The 27,510-nt window shown below is 40.2% G+C and overlaps 2 protein-coding genes and 1 long non-coding RNA gene across 5 annotated transcripts in view; 1 reads left to right on the top strand and 2 right to left on the bottom strand.

Moving 5' to 3' along the window:
- The window catches only part of crebbpa (CREB binding lysine acetyltransferase a), a 54,462-nt gene extending 45,902 nt beyond the window's left edge, over positions 1-8,560 (bottom strand). For both annotated transcript variants that reach the window (XM_032543560.1, XM_032543551.1), the window contains exon 1: positions 7,635-8,560. In XM_032543560.1, the coding sequence (XP_032399451.1) occupies positions 7,635-7,716 (82 nt within the window). In that variant the 5' untranslated portion in view covers positions 7,717-8,560. The remainder of the gene's footprint in view (positions 1-7,634) is intronic.
- Positions 8,561-9,763: 1,203 nt separating this feature from the next.
- The window catches only part of LOC116706628 (adenylate cyclase 9), a 35,784-nt gene continuing 18,037 nt past the window's right edge, over positions 9,764-27,510 (bottom strand). The window contains exons 2-11 of one of the 2 annotated variants that reach the window (XM_032543577.1): positions 22,821-23,020; positions 22,306-22,413; positions 21,609-21,883; positions 20,303-20,405; positions 19,274-19,491; positions 18,248-18,407; positions 16,286-16,428; positions 15,377-15,406; positions 14,499-14,784; positions 9,764-14,291 (exon numbers count right to left, since the gene is read on the bottom strand). In XM_032543577.1, the coding sequence (XP_032399468.1) occupies positions 13,236-14,291; positions 14,499-14,784; positions 15,377-15,406; positions 16,286-16,428; positions 18,248-18,407; positions 19,274-19,491; positions 20,303-20,405; positions 21,609-21,883; positions 22,306-22,413; positions 22,821-23,020 (2,579 nt within the window). In that variant the 3' untranslated portion in view covers positions 9,764-13,235. Of the gene's footprint in view, positions 14,292-14,498; positions 14,785-15,376; positions 15,407-16,279; positions 16,429-18,247; positions 18,408-19,273; positions 19,492-20,302; positions 20,406-21,608; positions 21,884-22,305; positions 22,414-22,820; positions 23,021-27,510 lie in introns of both variants that reach the window. The other variant, XM_032543570.1, reaches the window with a different exon arrangement.
- Positions 14,463-27,510, top strand: part of LOC116706670 (uncharacterized) — an 18,045-nt gene continuing 4,997 nt past the window's right edge. The window contains exon 1 of the long non-coding RNA XR_004336296.1: positions 14,463-14,472. This is a non-coding gene — a long non-coding RNA (uncharacterized LOC116706670). The remainder of the gene's footprint in view (positions 14,473-27,510) is intronic.

The following is a 27,510-nucleotide window of genomic DNA, read 5'->3' on the forward strand; positions in this document are numbered from 1 at the left end:
TTCCAGCATCTTTTCATTTGTTCTGCGTCTCACAAACGTTCTTCTTGTGATCCAACACCTCAAACTTGGATTCATCCGTCCACAACACTTTTTTCCAGTCTTCCTCTGTCCAATGTCTGTGTTCTTTTGCCCTCTTAATCTTTTCTTTTATTGCCAGTCTCAGATATGGCTTTTTCTTTGCCATCTGCCCTGAAGCCCAGAATCCCGCAGCCGCCTCTTCACTGTAGATGTTGACACTGGTGTTTTGCGGGTACTATTTAATGAAGATCCAGTTGGGGACCTGTAGGCGTCTGTTTCTCAAACTAGAGACTCTATGTACTTATCTTCTCGCTCAGTTGCAACGCGGCCTCCCACTTCTTTTTCTACTCTGGTTAGACCTGTTTGTGCTGTCCTTGAAGGGAGTAGTACACACTGTTGTAGGAAATCTTCAATTTCTTAGCAATGTCTTGCATGGAATAGCCTTCATTTCTAAGGACAACAATAGACTGTCGAGTTTCAGATGAAAGTTCTGTTTTTCTGGCCATTTTGAGCGTTTAATTGACCCCACAAATGTGATGCTCCAGAAACTCAATCTGCTCAAAGGAAGGTCAGTTTTGTAGCTTCTGTAACGACCTAAACTGTTTTCAGATGTGTGAACATGATTGCACAAGGGTTTTCTAATCATCAATTAGCCTTCTGAGCCAATGAGTAAACACATTGTACCATTAGAACACTGGAGTGATAGTTGCTGGAAATGGGCCTCTATACACCTATGTAGATATTGCACCAAAAACCAGACATTTGCAGCTAGAATAGTCATTTACCACATTAGCAATGTATAGAGTGTATTTCTTCAAAGTTAAGACTAGTTTAAAGTTATCTTCATTTGAAGGTACAGTGCTTTTCCTTCAAAAATAAGGACATTTCAAATGCGACCCCAAACTTTTGAATGGTAGTGTACTTTTAAACAGACATTAACGGTCCCCAGGAAATACATTCTGATGACTTTGATGATGTGCTGACTTTTCATTTTGTGCAACTACCATGTCAAACTTTTTAACTTCTGACCAAAGCGTTTTAGAATAAATTAATGATCGTAGACAGAAGACGCATACAGCTAAAAAATTTGAGTCACTCTGCCCCACAAAAGCAGCAAAAAAAACAGCTTCACTCTCATTGAAAACCACTACAAAAAGCTACCCAGGCTGCTTATATGCACTATGTCTGATCGGGGTAATAATGTTCTTTTCAACTTCATTTTTTGACTCAAATCTTCGGTTAGCGCAAGCTAAAATCCTAGTACCCACAGTGTAATTTTCAAATGCAGCAAAGTTAAAACTGCTCACTCCCACATGATCTTAAGCCTAATGCAGTCCTCTAAAGCAGAGCGCTGTGCACATCAACGCCACCCATGGCTTTTAAAAGAACACTTTCATTCTTAAAATATCAGTATCAGTAACGATAAAATTCATAACTAATAAAATGGTGCAGGGTATTGCAATACAATTATGGGTATACCGTACAACACTACTGTCATTACAACCAAAAACTACACCAAATGATGCAATAATTCGGTCTCCCCCTCTCTGCTAGAAAGGTGGGCACACAAGCCTTTGTTTCTATCCAGCTCTTCTCACATTGCCCTGTGAAACACGCTGCCATATCATTAAAATAGCAGGAGGTTGTGCACTTTGGGTTTACTTGCGCCCAATCCTGTGTTGGGAGACTTTCCAGTGTTTTGACAAAGCTCAGTTTTTGACAGCTAATGTATCGAGGGGAAAACAAACAAAGACGATCTCTTCCAGTAAAATAGTGACGAGGTCCAGTCAAATGCGGTTGCAAGAGCTTAAACGCATACGCAAAGCTTCACTTAGCCAAGTGCTTTAGAATGAATCAGAATTATTCAAAGATGTATCATTTTTCATTTAATAAAGGAGATTTGTGATGGAAAGTCTATAACTGTAAAGTCAGTGTTCCTTCATAAATGTTTGCACCAACAAAAAGCAGAATTTTCTGTGTTGTCTACAAACACTTTTCTCAGCCTCGCTCTCAAATTTCTCTCTTGCACACAGACAGCTGCAAGTAGAAATTGCAGTACTGGCTAATGGAAACAGATTGTATTACAACAAGGGAAAACAAGACTAAATACATCCACAAGAATTACCAATTAGCCCATCCTGCAAACAAAGCCTAAAACAGTTAAAAAAGAAGACATGTCATAAACCTTTTACATGAAAAGGGGTAGGTGGGTGGTTACACATCACCCTTCATCTTTCCTTGTCCCCTTTACTGCTACCCCTTCTTTCTTTTTTAGGGTTTTTCTGATTGAACGCAGTCAGAAGCATTAATGGCTCTATTAGCGACTGCGTCATGAGCTTACGGTCTGCCTGCTAGGCTTTAAAAAGTGCCATTTGCACAGTGGCACGTAGACATTTTGGGTGTTTGTGGTGTTTCACTGACATAACTATGACTGACACATTGAGTTGAACTAAGATCTTAGCAAGGCACATATCAAATATTCACTAGTTAGTGAGTTAGACAAACCAGAGAGTCAACCTACCTATACACTCGCTAACTTTACCAGAGGAAAAAAGTACCCTTAGCTGAAGACCATCAGCCATTTGAAGACTTTGATTCAAATGTAATCTAGCATACATTTACACATTTTAACAATAACTATTGTTCCAATTTGAAATAAGTCACTACAATGTCAAGACATCTTATTAAAACCTATGCGTACTACCAACGGCTTTTTTTTGTAGATAGAGGGGTAAGGGGAGCCCAGGGACCCTGCCATGTGACATATGGCCTGACTAGAGACACAGGCGGCACACGTTTGCTCTCTGCCACTACAATAAAGAGAAACCTCAACAAAAAGACACAAAATTAAAGTACACACATGCTGCAAGCATGTATGCTTCACTACACACATCTAATTATGCAAAGACTGCCCATAAACATGAGCTACATTACACCCCAAAATGGGATGTGCAACTCAAACCAGGCGCTCTACAAAAGGCAAAGGTCAAATGTCAGGGAAGAGACGGGCAGCTCACAAAGCTTTAGACAGAGACATCAAAGAAAGAAAGCAGTCTATTTATACGCAGCAATTTACAGCTGACAACAATGTTGCCCAGTGCTGTCCCATGAGGTCCTTTAGGTCCCAACTGTAACTGGCTAAAACTATAAAGAGTAGGCAGGCTGGGTTTAATGATTTATCAATGCAGACATGTGGTGCCTCTGCAATGTGTGATGGGTGTAGTAATTCATCGTTGTTGTGTCAGCTGCATTTGTTTAAAAGGCTGCCCAACTTGTTTTTTGTTGCAGACCAAACAAAATAAAACTCAATGAAGAACATGTGTCATTTGATAGACATGATGCTGTCATGAAAGATTTGCCTAGCTACGAATACAGATCTACATCCCTACAATTCACATACAATTCCTACAACTTGCATATGATTCCAAAACATATTCTGCAAATTATTTGTTTCTTACCAAGATAAAAAAAAAAAAACTTATCAAAACAATTTATTGTTTTAAGAGTGAATTTCTTATTATAAGTGTTTAACTTTACACTATAATCTTAAATCAAGCAAGCCTACCAAGTGAAATGATATATAATAAAGTATTTCTGATTCTGATCTTGCTGCATGAACAGATAAATTCACTTGTTTTGAGTACCTTTTCCCTCACATTGAGTGTTTTTATCTTTTTAGACACCCCTTTTTTGCAGTGTACTTTGTTGGCACAAATAAGACTTTTTTCCAAAAACCTGTGTTTGAAAACTGGGGGACCTACACTATTTGAAGAATAAACCTTTGGGTAGTCACAACTCTGCTGTCACGCGAGGGGGGGAAGAATCATTGAATGAATTCATGTGGTGTTGACATGTCGAGTAATCTTTTCTCTCCATGCCCTTATAAAGGCATACTACTATTGTATTTTGTGGGTCTTAGAGAAACCATTGACTACTTATCCGTCCAGCAGAAAAAAGTGCAACATGGATTCACGTTGGCCTTTTAGCAACTTAGTTTGACAACTTCTAAGAAAACCTTACTTGATACATGTCTGGCTTTCTTCCCCAACCACTTCTCTGTTGGACACAGTGTGTACACTGGGTTTAACAGAGCATTTTTGATGGAAAGAGTTACCTACAGGGTTTGATGAGAACAGCTCGCACTCAACCATACAGTAAATGTGCAGGCAGTAAAACCACAACACTGAGCTTGTGGACACATGCTGCCACTTTCCTGGAACAGCGTATGTCCGAGCCTGTTTCCACCGCTTCTACCTGCATGGTTGTCAGCAGGCCGGCCGCTTCTTTTTAAGAATTGTATTTTGCATTTTAGGCCTTTATCCAAAAGGACAGCTTAGACATGAAAAAGGGGAGAGAAAGGGAATAACTTGCAGCAAAGGACCGGAGGTGGGAATAAAACCCACGGCGGCGATGAATGAGCCTCTGTACATGGGCTAACGCAAACTTTGCACTTGCAAGTTAAGTAGCAGTTAAAAAGTACATTTTATAACGTGTTTCTTTTACAATGCAAACATTTTTCATTGAGTTTGGCCCGTCAATACCGATTTCATATTTTCTAACCCCTTTAAGCACACACATTTTTTATTTTTTTTTAAATCTTTTCTTTAATAGTACATTTTACTTAGAACATTTTTTAACAGATAATCAATGCCTATAAAAAATAAATTGCTTCAGGTGTGGTAAATTCACACACATCTAAAGTGCAATGTTATGGAACAACAATTTCCTTCTTTTCACATCCAATATCCAACTTAACAAATTTGATATAATTAGCAAACTAAACTTCTGTATGTATGGAAACAAGGAAAACAGGTAATGGCAATAAAATATAAATAAAAATTAAACAAATATAGCCTTGCCGTATAAAGATATTTCTCAAAACACACACAGAGGCCTGTTTGAATGTCAACAGTAACGGTACCTGAAAACAGCATGTAGTTCCTTTTTTTTAGCAAGTTTGCTTTATTTGTCATTGTGCATACATATGAACAATACCAACGGGCTTCTCTGGTAATGCTACGTTACCTTGGACCAATCCAGCAAATAGACGGCACCCTAGGGTGTTGTTACTTGAGACAGATGATGTAACGTCTCCGCACATTCTACACACGGTTTAGCAACAAAACTAAACGCTGAGGGGAGATTACTACGTTTTTAATGTTGGTTTTGAGCAGTATTCATCCCCACTAACCTGGAAAGTGTTTAAAACATTAACATTAATACAGTGTGTCAGAGGAATTACACACAGCGTCTCCTGTGTGTAATTAACTTCTTGGTGTACTAGTTAGTTTAAGCCTTAATTTTTGCTAGGCTAGAAAGTTTTTACCCATCTGTCCTCCACCCATGTCTGCTATTGTAAATCAGTCCAAGCAGTGTCTAATAAGTTTAGCCTACAGGAGTTGTCTGCTTGCTAAGGGTACATCTTTTGCTGGCATTGAGGAAACATATTCCTAACAACAGTATTACCGCAGAAATGGATCAGAGTCATCTGTCAAGAAAGTGTCACAGAAAATGACAAGCCTGGAGATTAGGGTTGGGTACCAAACCTTGTACCGACCGAATCACGTCTGTATTACCGCGTATTGGTTCACGTAAAATCAAACGGTGCCAAATTTCTGTAACTGAGAGCGCGTAAGTACAAGCTTATCTGTCCTCTCTGCATGTTTACAGAGAGCGGAGCGCCAACACATACTCGCGCACAGAGGTGCGGATGGAGCAGTTTCGTTTAAGTTACAGTGAGTCACGGCAATGCCAATAAAAGTAGTTTCAAGTGTGGTTGCAGTTTTTCATAACTTCACCAAATACAATTCACTGTGATCAAATTTTAATAGCGAGCTGAAAGCAGTCGCGGCGCTGTCACTCCCCTATGTAAGTCGAGTGCAGATTTAAGTCGTGCATGGTCAGATTTAAACGGTTTACGGCACACCATTTCATACTGAAAGTATAAAAGTTGGATAATTATTCAATTGAATAGGTTGTAGGGAGGGGTTTGGGAGGAGAGTGGGAGGGGTTTTATTTTTATTTAATTTCTGTCAGTTTAAAATATTCTAAATAAATAACAATGTTCTAAGTAAATAGGATAAATGGGTTTGGAATTATGTTTACAACTGAAATCTTTTTGCAATTACAGAAGGAAAGCACCGAAAAAGTACGGTTAGGAACCGAATCTCAGGTACCGATATTGGTTGCAAAACCAATTGGATGCGAAAGGTACCAAACCCTACTACTACCGCTTTACTTATATTTTATTTAGTCTGTGTTTATTTAAATGGAACAATAAAATGTAAAAGGATCTTAATACACTATGGCGACATAACCTTGGTATAGTCTGTTCTTAAATTTGTATTGATGCAAAAAAGGTCTTCAAAAAAGGGTTTTGTATTATAAGAGGATCCCCTTATTTATGGTCAAGACAGTAGTTCATAACTCCCATTCTTTGTAGTCTTTCAGACTACAACTAATGCCACCAAGATACTTAACAAATACCAATTACTTTCACAGAGCGCAAACATGTAGATTTCTATAATGTATTAACATATTAACAGTGCATGCGTCTACAAAGAAAAGTGTCATAGAAGAACCTTGCATAAAGTGTAACTCAATCAGCAAGAACTCCAGTGAATAAAATGTTTACCGTAATATAACAGGCAGTCCAGTCACCTCCAGATTGGTCTGTGGGTTCAAATGCTTGCTTAGGGGTGCCGTAGCCAGTTTTTGTCCCTGCCAATTCATGTTTTATACTTGGAAACTAAATTGAGTCCCAGTATCAAACTGTTTGTCAGTCACCCCTTTTTCTCCCTCAACGCCTTATCATCATACCACACCAACCTGAACAATGAAAGCAATAAATAAAATGAAATCTCTTTAAAAAGGAATGGAACTGCTTTAAAAATTCCAGCATTGGAATTTGATAATCTATATAGATTTCAGATCAACAGTAAGCCAAGAATTGACGTGGCATCTTATCTTGGAATAGGTATGAACGTCGCATTTGAGCATTTAAGATAATCAGGGTCTAATAGTACTGTCCCCCTCATGCCATCAGATCTATAATGGAAAGTATAACTAACATTACAACGTTCTACACATAGGGGTTACTGATGTATAGGAAAAGAGCCAAACAGATAAAAAAAAAACACTCTTCGCTAACATACATGCAATCAGTTGTCAGTGTGACGCACCAAAACTAGCAATAAAAATGCGTTACAACACATTCAACTTTACTATCTTCAATAATGTTCAGTTTTTACTTTAATTGTAGGGTCCTTTTTGGAAACTCTAAATTGTAGTACTGTGGGATTTATTGCAGGATGTTATAAGAACTGTACTAGATTTCATTAGCACAAGGCAAGTGTACCTAATAAACTGCCAATCGAGTGTACAAGGTAGGTCCTTCCAATTAACGTTACATGCTCATACTACCAAACCACAACACTGCAGTAAAACCAGAGTTACAGTTACTGCTAACAACAGCACACCGAGCTGACATGGTGACTTTAAACTCTTCTGCTGGGTAGTCGATAAATTTAAGAAACAGGCGCACACCAGAATGCAGTTTAAATATTCATGATATTGGTGTTATACGTTTCATGTGCAGACGATATTGAGGCCTTTACCTTCAGACGCTGACAGGGCAGGTGAATTCAGCTTCGGCCGCTTAGAGTTGGGAGGTCCGACGTCCAGCAGGTTATCAGCCATAGTTGTTCTCTTGTCCGATTGACTCCTCAAAAGTTGATTATTATAAATATCTTATGGCAGGGAAGTTGTTTTATCAACCCGAACCTTGCCGGTTAACACATTAGCAAGCTGGCAGCCTGCTAACGTTAGCTAACTGGCTAATAGCTAGCTAATTGCCTGCTACTAGCAAAGTTAACTGTTAGCGTTAGCTAGCTACTCCTTACTGTGAGTCCGTGTCTTTCAAAAGAGATGCAATAGCGCCCCGCTTCGCCACCGCCATTCACCCCATGATAATCCAACACCCAACACCCACATTATTATCGTTAAATAACCAAAAATAAAATATTCCCCATGTAAAAATCAAACTTCAAAATGACAATCCAGTAAAATCAAGTGGACTGCTGCAGTCAAGGGAAAGGGTCGTAATTTCTAGGTGTTCGAAGTACCCATTTTGCGTGACGTCAAATTTCTTCATGCAAAAATCGCGCGAAGCTCCACAAAAATACGCAATTGCATAAAAATGCTGGATTTTTGCAAATCACCTCGAAAGTCACGATTTGGTCTCCGCTTGCCCACGGTAAACAATACTGCTCCTGAACGGCGTCAGGGGCTGAATCTCCGCACTCTGAAGGGGAAATCAGATATATGGAGCTTTTTTGCCCGACGACCACAGATCCAATTCTCGTTTTTTCGCACAAAATGTCTCCGAGGCGATGTTAAGATTTCGTTTTCGGGTGAAGTGCGCTGTCATACCGCGGTAAGGATGTTCGTTTTCTACGTAAAACCCAGTGTTGGACCGAAATCCTAATTCCGAGCCACGACAAGATGGCGGCTGTTGATTCCTTCGATACAAAAAAGTTTTTTTTTTTCCTTTTCCAGATCGTCTGTGGAGGGGGAGGGGCCGCGCAATCACGCCCTACGTGAGAACACTGCTTCTTTTAAACGCTGGGGGCGCTAGAGCACTGCCAGAGATACATACAAGCAGTTTAAAAGTCCGTGAGTTCCATAACTCTATAACAATATTTAAAAAAAATTGAATGTAAAATTAAAATAATCAAAATGAATTAATTTTAGTTCTGTGTGGCATGCTATTTATGAATTAAAACTACCCAAATTCCTGTAAATTATAACGGTCTTTAGATGCCTACCCTTACTTTCTTTTGCATTGCTGCTAAAGTGAATAACAGATGTAAATAAAATATAAATTACATTTCCAGGTTACGGCAGTGAGTATTTTGCAAAATATACTGAAGATACACACTGTATAAGCTGCATTTTAGTCATCCGTGGGCTGATCAATAGAACATTCAGGTTTTTTGGCATGTTGGGACTAAATGAATGCTTTCCTTAAACTTGGCCAATCAGGATTTACTCTGCAATTGCAAGACAAAATGGCAATTCAGTCTGATAATCAAGCTAATGTGCATACATGGTTTGACATGAACTCGTCTTCCCTTTATACTTCACAGTGCAATCAATTATTTTCTGCATGGAGATTTATTTCTCTCATACTGAAATAAAAATAATAAAACACTTACTCAAACAGACACACATTAAATCAATTTGATAGTGTCGCTTTTTCATTGTTTTCTGGCAAAATCTGACACATGCACATGTATAAAAAAAAATCATATGTGACATAAAATAACTGCATATGTACAAACACAGAGTGCTTTGTGCAAATGTGTACAGATTACGATCATGTGTTGATAAATGATACATGGTCAATGTGCACAAAACAAACATAATACACCTCTTTCATGAACATAAAACAAATACACAAAGATTTGAAGTCAAACAACTAAGTGTTGTCCCAGTGTAATTAAAAACACATACGGGTTGAATTTATATTTTGTAATACAAAGATGTGGAGCTGTCACCATTTAAATTAGTGATTAGGCAATGCTTTATTTCTGTGATGATTTTTACAAGTGCTAATAGAACACTCGTTCCCCTATTTTTCCATCTAATAAACAGAATCACACTCCTTAAACAAAAAAGGGATGAGTGAATGCTTTAAACCTCTCCTCAATGCACTTGGCTGTTTTCTTAAATTCATTACTTTTTTACTGGAGCGCTGGACCTCTAAGGTATTTCCCTCTGCCAGAACTAAAACAGATCTTGTCATACACACATCATCTATCAATACACTGTCAGAGAAAGGTAAAATCCAAGTAACCTTAAATGAGCAAAGCGTAGTGATTTAAAGAATCCTGCGTGTTGGCAAAACATGCTTAATGTTCAACATAATTGTAGAAAGAATGATATTGAAATTACATTTTTTAAAGATGATAGCATGGTGCAGAATCAACTTTGAAATGTAGTTTATCTGGCAACAAAAAGAAATCATTCATTCCCATGCAAACAAGATCGCACATACTTCTCCCCTCATGTATCACAGATCACAGAGCCAGCAGTGTTCACTTGAATATTTTATTTATACGTGTGTACAGATGTGCGCTACTGGAGTTGTGGTGTGCCCGTCAGCCTGTGGAGCTCCACATCTAAAATCTACTATGGCTACTTTCTGTTACTGGTGTGCATGCTAAGGCTACAGCAAGGCCAAAGGACATGGCCAAAAAAAATCAATCACCAACGATTATCTACCAACGTGACACAAATGTAGAGGAAAAACTTTCCTTGAAACCTGACACCTGATATTCTCATCTGTTTTTATAACTTTGTGTGGTATGGTTTAATAGGTTTTGGCAAACTTGAGCATGTTGAGAATATGCACTACAAGAGTACGAGAGATGTGCCTGTATATTCCTAATTCAAAATGCATTTGCTGTGTATGTTTGGAGGTAAACAAAGATGCATTTTATGCTACAGATGGAGACGGCTACATACAAAGAGAGGGTTCCTTCTTTTTCCATTTCATGTGTGTGGCCATAGCTTCTCAATGCAAGATTTTTTAGCCCAAATGTTGACCGATCTCTAAAATATGTGGCGGTTTGTATATGTTTGCCGCATCATTACACAGATTTCAAACTTCAGGACTTTCTTAAAGAATGCAGCTTTGTGCGTTTAATTACACTACAGATAAGGCAGCAACAGCAAAATAAACAGTGGCCTTGTAATTGATTGATATCACTTTGCATCATATTACAGTGATATTTTCTATTTTATTTATTGGAGTAGAAATTAAATATCTTTCTCTCACACATACACGCAAAGTACAAGGGGGAAACAAGTGCTTTAAAGAGTAAAGATAAAAGCATGAAGTGAATAAAGAGCAAAGAGAACTACAGAGGTGCCAGCTATTCAATGAGAACACCACCACCACGCTATTCCAGTCTACCGGTTGATGAAAAGAAATGGAAAAGATCAAAAACAATTGATGGAATTTGTGAAAAATAACTGCAGCAAAACGTGCACAACGAGCATCATTTTTTCAAACATACAGTCATAATCTATCGTCATCATGAAAACAGCATGATAAAAAACTTTCTGAAAACCAAAATACTCAAAAAATACAGTCATACTTTTTAGGCACCACAAAACAATCATCTAGTTTAGGTTGCACTGCACCTGTAGATCACTCAATTAAAGTGGCACAATTTATGTATATTGATACAGTAGAGGGCCTTCTCCGTATAAAGGCTGTGGCAGGATAACGATAAAAGTCCTACCCCTTCAACAGCAAATCACAAAGCTAAAGCCAGACAATACTTAACAATTTAATAAATCTATAGTGATGGACTGACCAATGTTTTTCTTTTTTTCCATTGATGAAGGCAACAAATGGAACTACATTTGAGTGTGAGGTTTTAAACACAGCACCATAGAAATTGTTGATTGATGAACTTGATCTGCGCTTTAACACTTTAACCAACAGCAATGTGGACCAAGCCCTACCATCTATCAATAACTAAAGACTGATTCTCCCTCACAGTTCCACTTCAAGTGATGCTCCACTCAACATCTTTTGAGTATCAAACTCTCACTCCACTGTAGGCTTTAAAGGATAAGTCTGTTGTATTTTTCTTATGGTTAACAAATTCCATGAAAAGACCAAAACCATTAATTAATTGATCGGTTGAGCTTACTAACAAGTACTGTCTGTATAGTCTGATATGTCTTATTCCTCTGTGCCTTAGAGCTCTGTTATTAAAAACAATAACAGCACATTGATAAGCAACATTGTTACACTGATTCATGGGCTATGTGTTTCATTTTGAATCAATATCACATACACCGTCCGGCTGCTATAAATACTCACACACATACACAACATACAACATCAGCCACTGAATACAGTCCCCAACAAATGCACCATTTCCTCATGTTTGATAAAGATTTGCTACTAGTGCCCAATGTTAATTAAGGGACCTTTGTTGAATGTCATTCTCTCTCTCTCTCTCTCTCTCTCTCTCTCTCTCTCTCTCTCTAAGTAAAGGTAGGTGCAACAAGTTCATTATTTGCTCTATTTCTCGTTTCTCTCTACGCAGCACAGCGGCTTTCAGTCTAGCCTATGATTGAGCTCCAATGGAGTGGTTCTGACCAATGAAAAAGCAGTACAGGTCAAACTCGAAAAACAAATCTTGTGTGGAGTATCACTTTAAGTATAATTAAAGTGCCTTCCAGCGTTTTTCATTAACTCAATGTTTAAAAAACACCTTTTCCTCCATATCTATATTCCCTTAACTGATTTAATTTTGTGCTTTTGATTGTATTTGTTGTGACGGACAAGAACTCTGTCAACGTTCTTAAAATCTATTTCACGGTAATAACTACTAAATACAAGTGGTCGACAAAACACTGTGCAAGACATGTGCTTAAAATGTGCATTTAGCTGCTACACAAACTAAAATTTGTGCCGCCTGCTTTGTAGCATGTCCCCTTTTACAGAGACTAGCACAAATGAATACTGTTTTAAGCCCTCATGTCAAAGCAGAATAACAAATTAACACTGCTTAATGTATTCCCTCATTCTTCCCATAGTTCCCTGCTTAGCCCATTACGCTGCACTGGCACTTATATAGAATCTAAAATAATTTCCCCTTAAGTAAGGTCTAGACTTTGATCAAGTTAAAACAAATGATATGGCACAATGATGTTTTTTTAAAGAAATACTTCCATTGAAAATAAAAGCATGGAGTAAGAAACCACAGAATGTTCTGTAGTCTAAGATTGTTAAAACTTTGTTCAGTATTCATATTTGTTTGTTCACTGTTCTAGTCCTGAAGGCACTTGATAACAAAAATGAATAAGAAAAAACATCAAGAACAAAACCAAAAAAACGTTCTTCTCTCTGAACCCCTTTCAGCCTTCTTCCCTATACACTGCTGTGCTCAACACAGGTCTAACCCACCCCATCACTCAGACAACATTACCATGAAAGACAGTAGCAGCCATTTTCATAGCCACTGTAGCCACTGTTTGTGTTGGAGTGGAAAAACTCCCTCTTCTTCATCTGCCGAAGACACTTTACCCACGCCTAAAGGAAGGGACTTCCTGCCCTGCACCTGCATCGGTACTGGAGAGTCAGCCGCTGGGGCAGCAGGGGGGCAGAAGACAGGGGAAGAGAAGAGGAGGGATCAGAGACGGGCATAAAACTCCTCGTTGAGTATTGTTAGCTCGTTGGCCTCCACCTCTTCATCCTCCTCTTCTTGAAGTGCGAGAGGAGCAGGCTGCACCTGGGAGGGCACTTGTGCTGCCCTAGGCTCTTGGCCCAGTTCAGAGTGTGGAGGGAGGTGAAGGTCTGTGGCAGGAGACTGCCCAGGGTGGTGTGGAGGGTCCCTATATCCCTCCTCCCTCACCTCTGTGGACTTAGCTTGGACAGGCTCAGACCCAGCTCTTGAAGGCCTTATAGCGCTCTGTGGTTGAGGAGGGAGTGTGAAAGGAGAGGAGGAAGGAGGAGTGGAAGAAGAGGGGGGAAGAGCTGCTGCATGGGCAACAGATTCTGAAGTATTATGGGCTGTTGATGCCACGGACGAGGGTCCAACCCTGGTGCCCAGCTCCATTCGATCTTGATATATACTTTCCCCACTTTTGGGGTACAGAAAGGTCCTCATTTGACCTTTGCCCTTAACATTCACTGTACCTCTATAGTCAAACTCTAAGCCCATGGCACTGAGCACAGCATGGCTCTCCTCGCTCACTTGCACCCGACACTCCACCCCAGTGGAGTCCATGCGGCTGGCAATGTTGACTGTGTCTCCCCAAATGTCATAGAGCAGCTTAGTGGTGCCAATCACCCCCGCAGTCAGCGGCCCATGGTTAAATCCAATTCGGAGCTTGAAACCAAAACCCAGCATGTTCTTGTTAAAGTCGTCCAGGACGCCCATCATCTCCAGGGCAAAGTTGAAAAGTTCCCTGAGGTGAGCGTGTAGAGAGTCATCATCATTCTCCGCCAACTGCCGGACGTTGAGTCCGGACGCCGCCATGTAGGTGGCACCGATTGTTTTGATCTTTTCCACGCTTTTGAATTCAGGTTTACGAAGGAGCTCGTCAAAGTCTCCAATTAGCTCGTTGAGGACACGGTAGCACTCTTTTCCACCCTCGTAGCTCTCTTCATAGAACTCACTGAAGTTTACAATACTGGCAAAGATTACGCCCACACTGTCGTGATTCTTGGAGTAGCTCTGTGTCACCTTAGGGAAACAATGAAATGAATTTATTAGAACACTACAATGTGTAAATAATTATGATGATTGTGATGATACAATAGTTAGGATTTGTATCTTTCATCTCTTTTATTCACGAAAAAAATAAGATGTATTTTTGGAATTCCTTAAAATCATGTGTTCTGGATTAAAAAACAAGTAAAAAAGCGTATCTGTTTCAACAACTACAAAAACCTTGAGCTGGTCAGCAACATGGATGGGGATGATGTTGCCCAGTAACCACTCAGCCTGGTCTCTCATCGTCTGGATCTTGGAGCGGTGTTTGTCAGCCTCTACATTGCCATGGTAATGGAGACGGTAGCTGACCTCAAACTCACGGTTGAGGAACCAGACCAGAAGAAGCAGCAGAAAGAAGGCCAGGACAGCCTCCGGGATCAAAAGGTCAAGAGGCTGTCGGGGAGGTTCAGCGCCAAGAGTGTCTAATGCTGAACCACCATGACTGGATGTGGAGCTATTCAGTCTGGGTGGAGAAAAAAACAAAGAAGAGAAAGACTGTTTCAAGCTGAACATAGGAATAGCAACCAAAAGCACAGCAGAGCAGGACAATGAATAAAAGGATTAAGAGGACAGATGAAATGGAAAATGGAGAATCCACCACACACTTAAAGACTTAAAAACAAAACAGCTACTGGTGTTTCAACTGGCATTTTGTGGCACAATTTGTTGTCCGATTATAGGGAATATTTCCAGTTCAGCGTTAATAAATTTGTCAGTTCCTCGAAAATGAATGAGTGTAATTCTTGCAATTTTCTTCCAATGTTCAACTTCATCAGGGAGATTCATCCACTTGCCTAAAAAAAAATCAAACCCAATACTCATGAGTCATTTCCACCACTAGTGACATTTAACAGCCATTACCGCTGGTGCAAAAAGGGAGAGACAGAGGAAGAGAGAGAGGAGGATAGGTGAAAGTGAAGACCAGGAAAAGCATGGGACAGAGTAAAAAGCAGAGAGGTGTAGTTATGAAAAATATAAAAGAGAGCTGTCGCCCCTGTTGACCCTTCAAATGTCATTCATACATCAAACCCTGCTGTTTCCACGGAGACACTCACCCATGAACTGGCAAGCTGTTATTACTGGAGCTGAAAGACAACAAGAGTGGTGTCAGTCAAGAGAAAGGGCCAGTCACATGCACACACCCATGCAATAACACAAACAACACACACACACATGAACAAACATCATGTATATAAGACAGATCATTTTAAATCCTCTTTACTTGCTGAGATCAGGTAAATATAGGTATGTAATACCAAAACAACTAGATTAGTTACAATGTTTGAGAATAGTTACCTATTTGTATAAATAAAAATTGAGACTATCATAGACAGAGATGGATTAGGATTGCATAAACTTAAAATATATATATATAATATATATACACACATATATATAATATATATAATATATATAGCATATACACATATATATATAAAAATATATACATATATATATACACAGTATATAGTATGTATACAGTTTGTAGTATATATACAGTATATATACATAACACACACATATTTATATACTGCATATACAGTAACATATAAAACATATATATATATATATATATTTATAAATTTAATACTACTGCACCATGATCAGTGACTGCATATTTCACTTGAATTAAAATAACAAAGCTCAGACTAGAGCTGTGCTAGGTGATATGGAAATAACTGAGGCAATATTGTAGGGTTGATAATTGGTGCTATGTAGGTACTATAGATACTATATCAATATCGATATCGATATACTATGAATATATTGATATATTGTTCAGCCCTAGCTCAGACTTTCAATTGAATTAAATGTGAGATGCCACATTAAGTGCATACCCTGGATAGTGTAACTATGTCTGTCTGTCTATACACAGCGTGTGTATCTGTTAAATTGTGTGTGGTTACCGTATATTTGCATTTGGTATTTGTGTATGTGTGCAAATAACAAATGCTCACCTGTACCTGTGCAAGGGGCTGTACAGCAACAGCAGCAGGGCAACCCCTGTTGCAGTGGCCAGGACTGAGCGCATCCAAAAACTTAGCTGACAGAAGTTACAATACTGGATGATGGCCAGGATGGTGGCACAGCATAAGAACATGGTCACCTGGGGAAAAGAGGCTAGTCATTAAATTTACTTAAGAAAGCAACAGAGGACTATAGTGTGAAAGCAAAATAGAAGAAACACAATACAGTTCAGCTTTTGAGGGACCTGTGTGTGTTAAGTAGGAGAGGTAATGAATAAATAAAGGACGGGTTTTCCACAGTTATGGTAATTAGGCTCTGCTGGGTAACACTTTTTCACCTTAATAAAGAAAAAAAACTTGAGTTTATTTCTGACTCAACTGTGGTGTGGTAGTGTAATATTGGTACGTTGTTGAAACTTTAGTGTCTTTACGTGCCCAGAACGCAGCGCAGACGCACCCGGTGGAAACTGCCTGTAAGATAATCTCCATTTAGTTATTTTTCACCCAGTAAAATACAACTTTTGCTTTTGTCTTTTCTCTGCATGTATTGTATTGTCAAATCAAATATAAACTATGTCAGGGCATATTGTATCGCAAATAATAGTTTTGAAAGATTGTTTTAAGGTCAGAAAAGGGGAAGAAGAACCTATTTTATGTAAAACATATGATAAAGTATCACATGAATGGCATTTGGCATTCTAAACGTCGATTTGGGAAACATCCTCCGAGCTAGAAAACAACAATCAAACTATACCATACTTTTTTAAAGGAAACTCAGCCATTTCATTTCCAGATCTCGCCTCCCTAAGTACACATGTTCCACCAAAAAAACTTCCTTCCCGAGGCTATTTTGCAGCAGCACCCTGCCTGCGTCCGCCACTTAGCACAACCCAAGATGGTTGTGATTGGTTTAAAGAAATGCCAATAAACCAGAGCACATTTTCTCCCATCCTGGAATGCTGGGGACTAGCCAGACCCTCCTCTGCAGCGCTGTGGAAGAAGGTCTGGCAATTCGAGACTAGTGTTTTGGTGACATTCACAGGTAGTTAAGGATTACATTGACAGGATAAAATCTTTTTTTCCTACACTCCGCCCCAAACACTGTATATCTTCAAAGGCATTGAGGTCCAGAAAACTGCATGTCTAATTAACAACCCTCCCTGAGACTACAGCTTTGATCTGCATGCCCTGAAGAGATGTAGCGAGTGGAAGGAAAGACAGGGTGAGGAGAGACATGGATAGAAAAATGGAGTGTTGAAAATTCTTGAAAAACAAAATATCAAAATGCAAAACATCTTGCAAGCAGCCGTTGGCTCAAAGCTGGAAGGATACACAAAGCTGGATTTGGCCTTGACTCAAAACAGCACAAAAACGCTCCAAAGTATGGCAGCTCTAAACCTTCTCACACGGACTCAGAGAAGAAGAAATGTCTGGTGCATTTCTTGTGCCAAGGTCCACAGGCAAGCCACTAGAAACCCCCTAGCAAGTTTTCCTTTCACAGTTCCTATCAGAGCTAACAACACCTAATGGCTCTGCTGGTCTCCAAGGATCTCTGGATTCAGACCACCATGGGCAAGTTTTCAAACGGCCCGACTCCTCTATGCATATTATGGCCTAGAGATATCAGTGAGGGCAAACCACTGTAGCTTAAAAAATGCTCGTCGTAATCATAAGCGCAGTAACCCTTGTAACAGCAGAGGCAAAGTAGTACTGAGAGTAGGAGCGGTATAATCAGCTGCAGTGCGTGTCCTAATGGTAGCAGTGATTGCAGACGGAGTAATAGTGCTGGCAGCAGCGGGAGCAGCAATATTGGTAAATAGAAGTAAAAAGCAATGACAGATATAGTGCATCACCGACAGTGCTGTGAGTGCCCACTTACAGGACAGTGTATTTTCTTCACACACACACACAGTCATTTTCCAGTTTTTATCCTACCAACCCACCAATAGACATGTTTACCTGGAGGGGCAATTGGACGCTGTAGGTAAGGTGGGACAAGACAGAGATGGCAGGGAGGGAGACTAACACAGCCCCAATCACGTGACGGGGGACCCATCCAGAGACCACCAGAAGCAGGGAGCGGGTACAGTTCATCACCTCCTCCAAATAGAAGGCCATTCTGCAGGAGAAAAGAGGAGAAGAGAGGAGAGGAGAGGTTGTTAGGAGGAGACCTTTCCAGCAGCACAACTCCAAAGAAGATCAGTTAATTCTAAATTACTAACGAAATCATCATCACAAACAAAATCCAAACCGAAAAAAGAAATACTCTCCCCATATTACTCTCTCTCTACATTGTCTGGGAAAAACCGAAGCAGACTCTCATCACTCATTATTAAGACACATTATTAAATCACAACTGTGCGGTCTAAGTACCAACTAAAAGATAAAAGATGTAGTGCCCATTTTCACATGGCATTTACTGAAAAGAAATTCATTTCCAAATGTTCTCCACAGAAATGCCTTCACACGCCCAAAAGAACACAACACAAGATACATAAAAAATCTTAAGCACTTTAAATACTGGTTATTCCAAGTAAAAAGGTCTGCTTGTTTTGGAACTCTACCTAGTACCAGGGTGTCATCGTGCCAATTTTTGAGCCAATACTGCTCCTTAACAAAACAATTAACATGAGCCAGTCATCTGACCAGGGAAGTTAATCCATTGTGGTGTGGGAGCCAACCACCAAATTAAAGCCTCTCTTTTAGTTTCAGTGGAGAGTTGTGGTGCTGTGGGATGGTCTATCAGCGATGATTCATTCTGTGCCACTGAGTCCCAAGAGATGTAGGCTTTTAATCCAACAAAGCACTACAGCACTCAATTTGTAACAAACACTTAGATATTATAGGGCCCTGATGGCACAGCACTGACATTAACAGCCTAAAGGACATTTCAGAGAAAATAAAGACTCCTTGTCTTTTTGTATTACAAAAATGGTCAAGTTCTGGGGCCAAGAATGTATTATCTTATACACACTGCCTTCTTACCGTATGGACAGTACCAGGGAGGCCAGCTCCAACAGGCCAGCCAGGGGAGCCAGGGCCAGGGCAGCAGGAGCTGGAGGGCCCACGGTGGCCGGGCTCACCAGAGGTGGAAGGAAGCAGGCCAGTGTCAGGGCCAAGAAGACAAAACAGCTGAGGAGAACATCCAGGAAGGAGCTGAAGGTGGAGCTTGCAAATGTCTGCACTTGCACCTGGTTCTTCACCTGAAAGGGAACAGGGATGTGAAACTAAGAGGAAGCAGTGGCTCAATACTTTTTGAGAAATCATGCCTGCATCTTACACTGCGCGTACACAGGTTTTGTACCATTATTTGAGTGTCTGCAGTTCCCATGACATGGTGCTTTCTGGATGCTTTTATATAAACCTTAGTGGTCCCCTAATACCATATCTGAAGTCTCTTTCTCGAAATTCAGCCTTGGTGCAGAATTAAAGCCACTAGAGCAAGTCCCACAAAATGCATATTAATGTTAAAAAACCTCATAAAGTGACATTTTATGATACTGCTTGATTTAAAAACAGCTTATTGCTTAAATACTGAATATTATAAATGTCCAATGCGTACACTATAAACCCTAGTATGTATACTGCAAATTGAGACCATCTTGTCAAATAAACATAAGTAAAACAAACCATTTATCAAAAATAACCTGAAACACATAATAAGGCAAATCCACAGTGAAAGCTATCTTCTAAACTACAATATAAATAAAAAAAAGTGGAAGAAAAGAAATTAAAATATAAAGAGAAATTTTGAAACAAATGCAAAGCTACTCATAATCAAGAATTTTCCTTTTACAGCTTAGAGAGAAAGTCACAGCCCGTACAAGTACAAAGACTAATCATTAATGTGTATCACTGTAGAGTTGCATGAACTTAACTTAGAGGTTGAATGTCAGTGTTTTTGAGCTCTGTAGTAACAGTGGTGTAACAGCAGGGGGCTGCGAGGCTGAGAGGTCAATGCAGGCCAAGTGGAACTAACTAACTGTGTGTGTGTGTGTGTGTGTGTGTGTGTACCTCCTCCTTGTAGCTGCAACGGTAGGCCTTTTCCAGAGGTCTCTCTAGGAAATTGAGGCTGATCTTGTTGATGGGTGGCTTAAAAAAGTAGTCCTTCATCAGACTGTGAACCACAGAAAAACGACAATGACAATGCGTGGTGCTTTTCACATATTATCACATATTAATTATTGTCAGCTGAGCGAAGACGGCTCTCCCTCAGTTTCTGTAGGTTTTTATCTTGGTCATATGCTCTGCCATGGTAGAGGCTTGTTCTCCATTGGTCACGATTCCGTGACAGTGTTGTCCAGCTCTCAGGTTTTATGTCAAAGTCTATGAGATCCCTCTTTGACACATCCTTGAAACACAGTTTAGGTCTACCCATATGCCGAGTTCCAATGCTCCACGTAGTACTAAGTGGTGAAATCGAGATTGTGGCATTCTGTTGACATGGCCTGCCCATCTCAGACGATTAAATTTAGTTTTCCCATCTACCCTACTTTGAGTAGATGTTAAAGGGGAACTATTAAGTTTTTTAAGCTTAATTTACCTTAACTGGACAGCTTTGGAGTTATTGGAATGGTTATATGACTTTTTCGGGTTGAATGGTGGTCGTCTCACTCTCACCTAGCGCCTGTGAGCGGAAAAACCACCCTTGCAATTTTTGGCCCGCAAATCGCCGGACTCAGCGTCAGGAAGGATTGCGTGATATCAGGTCTCGCGATGTAACAAAGCATTGTCAGAGGAACAGAGAAAGAGGAAACTGCAGTCTGACCGAACGAGGAGTCAGACACAAGTTAACAAAGGAGCTGCCAAATATCTATTCTGAAGCTGTAGGTGGAGCTCTATAGAGAAACCTGCAATCAAAAAACGTCAATCAAAAATGCAGACTGCATTCTCTCCATCAGGGATTTTTCAACCTTTTCTGTCTTGGGACTTGGTTTTTAAGGCATTTTTAACCCTGCGTTGCCTGTCTGTATGGGCAGATCTGAACACAGCAGTCGTATTCTGGTGCAGCCTATTCTATGGCCTCTGAATGTAAAGTTTCCAAGTTATCATATGACAATAACTGTGTGTTTCCTAACACACTCTGAAGACATGTCAGATGCTATGTTTTATCCTTGTGATAGACTGGCAACTGGTGTGTGTACATACATACCTTGAAAGGATGAAAAAAATGTAAAGAGGTCTATATTTATATAATTAATGCTTACTTATTTGGAAAGTTAAAATAAAAACATGACATCTTATTCATTCAAATGGATTCCTTCACCACTACTCATTCTATCACACTATCAGTTAATAAGTTCTACCTTCAACCTCTTACCTGTCCTCTCTGATAACATCCACAAAGTGGACGTCGCTCTTTTCTCTAGAGTTCTTGGCACGCAGCTGGATCAGGGCGGAGTGGTCCATTCCCGTGCCTGATGCCCCTGTGCCTCCAGCCATGCCTAGACTGGTGCCGGTCCCCGTACTAGTGCTCGTCTTCTTCTCTTTCTCCTGGAGCATGTCGCACAGAGAGCTCTGGCTGGCTCGCACTGGGTCCTCCAGCGGGGGACTCAGGAGACCGTTGGCTGCTCTGGGGCTGTGACCTGGGATGAACTGGATTGGGAGGAAAAGGTGAAGAAGACAAAGAAGAAGCAAGGGACAAGATTCAGAAGAACAAAGAATAGGTCACAAAGAGGGAGGGGCACAGAGAATGATTGTGTGAAATGCTTAAAGGGGAGCTTGACAAATGTATCAACAGTGTGCTCTAAACTCTAAAACAAACCTTGGATTGGGAAGGAAAGGATTGACATAATAGACATTGAAAAATTGTAGTTTTCCGACCAACACACTTTACATAAGGTTAATGTGTGTGTGGCAGAGTGTCAACTAGTGCTAGACAAAAGCTGTCACTATATAACAGAGCTAATCCTTCAGTCGTTGAAACACACTGGTATCTTATGTGTGTGTGTGTGTGTGTGTGTGTGTGTGTGTGTGTGTGTGTGTGTGTGTGTGTGTGTGTGTGTGTGTGTGTGTACCTTGGCACTGCTGGTCTTGTGCTCCTCCTGGCAGCCGTTCAGCACGGCAACATCATCGCCCTGCTCTGTCCCTGGAGACAAGACCACACTACGGGACACACAGGGAGGCTAGAGAGACAAAAGGACAGTGGAGAGGTTGACAAATTAAAACATACCACACAGAAGCAATTTGAAATATAACAACACTTAGATAGGAGTTAGTTTGAGTGTGGACACTGTTATATTGTTTCCTCATAAGTAAGTATATTTTTCACTGTAAATTATTATTAATCGGATTTTTAGGCCGATTACCTTGGTGTGTGTATCACATTTGGGAGTCATGCAAAAGGTGCAAACAGAACAAAATGAATACTAATTTAAAATACATAGCTGTGTTTTTGGCCACAAAGTGTGATATAATGCAGTTATAACAGTTATCTTTTTTTTTTGGGGGGGGGAATAGAAAACATCACAGAATTAACAGTAGAGGTAGCCATCTTTTAAGTTCCACCCTCAACTTTTTTTTTCTGACTTACCCTGATCCTGTCTGGAAGTTGGTGAGGCAGCAGGGGCTCAGCAGCCTGTGCCCCCCCCGGGATGAGGTCCGGTGTGCGGGGCTGAGGACAGGAGGACAGGCTAACCCCAACAAAATCTCCGCTTGGCAGTCCCACCTGAGAGTAGCCACACTGAACATCAAGCTCCAACTTCCTTCCTGAGATCAGGTAGGTTTTCAGCCCTGAAGAAAAGCACAAACAAACAAAAATACACATTGTTTAGACTTTGTTCTGTGATCATGATTTTTATAATTTTCTAGGTTTGATTTTAAGTGAGGGGGGGAAAAAAAAGAAAGAAACAGCAGCACACAAAAAAGACGGTCATATACTTCCCTAAAAAGCTTCATTATTGATGGTATCATTGAGAACGCAATCCTTTTAACAACACAAGAGGCTGGACCACCTCAAAGCAATGAGCAATGTGTCTTTACCAAAAATTCCCTGCCAACAAATCTAAATACAAACGTGATGATTGCTCCATGTTACAACTGCATAAACTAATCCAATGCTGAAACAATAAGTCAATCTACAGGACAATTAGTGATTGTAATTCTGTTATGTTATTTAAGGAAATAATCAAGTACAAACACCAAACAAGCTGGTTATAGCTTCAAAGATGCTATCATTAGCTTGTGTTTTTTTAATTCCTTATGAAATAAACACTGTTGGATGTTTATGTGACTTAAATCTTACAGCAACACAGTGCCGCTCATAACTTCTGAGATACAGACATTCGTGATTTTTCATTTTTTTTGAAAAAAGATTTTTCGCTTGTGAAAAATAGTGGCTAGTTGCAGACATGTCCTCATCAGCCGATCACCATCCACTCTTTGTTAATGTAAACATACTGACAAGCAAGTGGTAATGCAATACTGGGTGTTTCACCAACAATGTTTGCACTTCAGGCCAAAGCTCTGGCCATGTTCACACTAGTGTGGGGCCAACAAGGAAATCTACAAACAGGGGATTAGCGTTGTGGCCCACAGCCAGCTGCTATCAGCCTGTCCAAACACACAGCAACTTGGCTAGCTGGCCTCTTTGATCAAACAGCTAAAGGTGCTAACCATGTTAGCACAGTGATGACTGGACGAGCATGTGTAGGGCATAAAGTAACCCGGTACTTTCTTTTTAACCTTTAAAATAGTTGATGGTGCCCCTCTCTGGAGAACATCTCTTTGCAGTATTAGGGGCTAGTATAAACTGGTATGTGTTGAAGGGGAGTGGACGAGGGGTGTCCGGCTGATTGTGGTTGGCTGGTCTGGGTCTCAAAAGTCCAGGGCTGCTTTTTTACCCCAGTCCAGCCCTGGATTAAGATATAATAAGAAGTTGCCTTAAAAAAGTCAAATTGATCATTATTGGCAGGACTAAAGCTACAATAATTTCTATGATATGGTGTATGACTGTTTGACAGATACAGGGCTACTCTGTCATAAGGTGTAAAAACAAAACATTCCCCAGGTTTAGGTTACTACTGCCTGGAACCAAGGAGCATGACTGAGTTCCACCACAGATTTCTGTTCTGCTTCCATGTCTACATAAATAAATTTAGTTATGAATATGTTTCTAACAATGAACTTATCTTGGGAGTCTGGAAGCACTGTGTTTCCGTGCCCTGGGACAGTGTCGACTTGGCAGACGTTCTAAGCCTGTAGGCCAACAACAGCTCTAACTCTGGGTTTAAGTTCTTTGCCAAGCAGGTGACAAAGGCCATTTATAAGATCTTAACCCACACACACACATACAAGTGCATGTGGACCAGGTTTAGCTACATTTGTGGGGACCAAAAACTGTGAATACAGTATACTTATGGGGACCTGACAGCTTTGTGGGGACAAAATGCTGGTCCCCATAACGTTAAAGGGTTTTTTGAGTAATAAGACTTGGTTTTAGGTTAGGGTTAGGGTGAGGGTTAAGGTTAGGCATTTAGGTTTGATGGTTAAGGTTAGGGTAAGGGGCTAGGGAATGCATTATGTCAATGACTGGTCCCCACAAAGATAGCCAGACACGACTGTGTGTGCGCGCACACACACACACACACACACGCACACACACACATGCACGCACACACGCCACACACACAAATATTCACTGCAGTTGTCTGCCGTCCTTTAACTCAGAAGCAAGAGTTGTGTACCCCCAAGTTATCTTAAAATACAAAGTCAGTACATTTTATAACATAAGAAGTGAATAAGCTGAAAGTTTTTTTTTGCTTCTTGTAAGATTTGTCTTGTTGAAAAATTAGTGTTCCATAGGGTTTTTCCACGACCAGCATTTTGTCAGATTAAGAAAAGCACAGGTGCTATTAATAACAATAAAGATGGTTCTGTTCTATTCAAGTTTCCCAGTAAGCCACGTAATGTTTTTGACTTTCATGTCAGAAAATCCCCTAGCTGAAGACGTAGAGTAGTGAACAATGACTACAGACACTCATACAGCAAAATGCCTATGAGTTAGTGACACAGACACAGAGGAGGTATGGAAAGCAGAGTGGCAAACGGCGAAGAGATGGCGAGGGGGAGGAAGAGACCCAGAGTACTTTGAAGATCATTGAGTTTAGCATGCCTCGCATAACCCACATTCCTTGTCTACTTCCATTTCAGCTTTCTAAACTTATCAACAGGTTGCTCTAAACTCTAAATCAGACCTTGACTTGTGAAGGAAAGAATTGACATAATAGACACTAAAAGATTTTAGTTTTCCCACTGACACTCTGCACAGCAGGTGTGTGTGTGTGTGTGTGCGCCTGAGTGTCAACTACTTTCTAGACAATAAAGTGCAAGTGCATAACAGAGCTAATCCTTCACTACTGAGTTTGTACAGCCAAAGCCATTCAAACACACTATTCGCTTGTGTGTGTGTTGGCCAGACAAGATTTGGATAGGCACACATACATACTGTATGGGCATTTCTGTGTGTGTGTGTGTGTGTATGTGTGTGTGTGTGTACTGATATTCTCTCGGCACTGTAAAGGCAGCACTCTGGGAAAGAGACTGACACCAGCACTCTGAAGTCTCAATGCAGCTCAATGGTTTTTATTGATTTATTCATACCAGCTGGCTTGAGCAGCTAGGGTTCAGCTGAGGACTGCTACTACAATATACAGACACACACACACACACACACACACACACACACACACACACACACACACACACACACACACACACACACACTCAGTATGTATGTACACCTATTCAAATCTTGTCTGGCCAACTTTTGGAGCACAACACAATCTAAACTACGTGTGACAACATGAGAAAAGCCTGAAAATTACTGACTTGGGTGTGGCTTCATCAACTTAAAGTTTGTGCCTATTATCCACGCTTGACATTTGATTTTTTTCCAGAGTAAGCCAGTTCTTATACATTTTTTATACTGTTACACTTCATACATGCATTGTTGCCACAGAAAGTGCTGTGGTAGGCACTTCATTTTTGGCGTCGTTGGGCAAATATTCCATAGTAATCTTTCAGCAAATTGTAATTCAAGTGGACTGAGAGAAAACTGGACTTCTGCACCTATACTTGGCTTTAGAAAATCTAGCCGTCAATGGGAGACTTTGGTCAATCATAGGTAATTTCAGAGAATAAGAGCTTTCCTATTGGCTGTTTTGTTCATGCATTGCTTGTGCAACAAAGAGGGAAGAGGGAGAGCTGCAGGAAGAGGTCTCATTCTAATTCTGGTGTTTTTTTTGGCATTCTACCCACTGCAGCTTTTAATGACTGAAAACAGGAGACCTCCATTAAAATCTGATAATATAACATTTTAAATGTGCCAGTTAAGAGCTAATTCATTTTTAATGACGGGGATCAAATCAAATCAGAAGCTGCGGCACAGTTTGATAACTTATTCTAAGGTTGGTTCCATTCAGGTCTAACTTCTGTACGGTCTGTTGGGGACAGCTTTTTTGGGTCAAGATACACATTTCAGTCCTCTACTCCACATTTACTGAACACAAACAGAGACACCTGTAGGTGTACACACTCACCACACGCACGCATGCACGCACAATTATACCCTTTTCATATGGCAGACCTGTGGGAAAGGTCTTAAGGCAGATTTAATGTGTGCTAATCAGTACAATGATCGCAGTCCAGAATCGCCCACAGGTGTTAAATTGGTTGATATTGGTTGACAGCAAAGGCCTTAGCAAATGATACACATAATTTTCATACTAATGAGACAATTCAGTGAGCCCCATGTCAAAGCATCTATATTCACATTTGCATTTTTTATCATTAGTTAATAAGTCATTTAATTTGTCACCTAGGTGTCAATAAGTGCATTAGGCCTACAGTATTACAGTACGTACAGTAACTACAGAATATTCACTTTAGAGACTACTTTAAATAATATTAAACAAATAAATGTGTCCATTGTTAATGTCTCTATTTTTTGTGTTTATTTGTATAGTTGCAAACACTTCCAAGTGCACAACAACTGTACAATGTTGAGATTGATTTGGTTGTTCATGTGTGTGTGTGTGGGTGTGTGTGTAGGTATGTACAGTGCACATACAACCCACAGCCTCAAAGAGGACATAGCCCGTTATACACAATGAATGCAACCTTTCCTGGAAATATGCAGCATTTGCCTGTCTGAGACATATTGGATGGTGATATATCCAAATGAACACACACACACACACACACACACACACACACACACACAC

Source organism: Etheostoma spectabile, chromosome 2, assembly GCF_008692095.1.
Source record: "Etheostoma spectabile isolate EspeVRDwgs_2016 chromosome 2, UIUC_Espe_1.0, whole genome shotgun sequence".
NCBI classification, from domain to species: domain Eukaryota; kingdom Metazoa; phylum Chordata; class Actinopteri; order Perciformes; family Percidae; genus Etheostoma; species Etheostoma spectabile.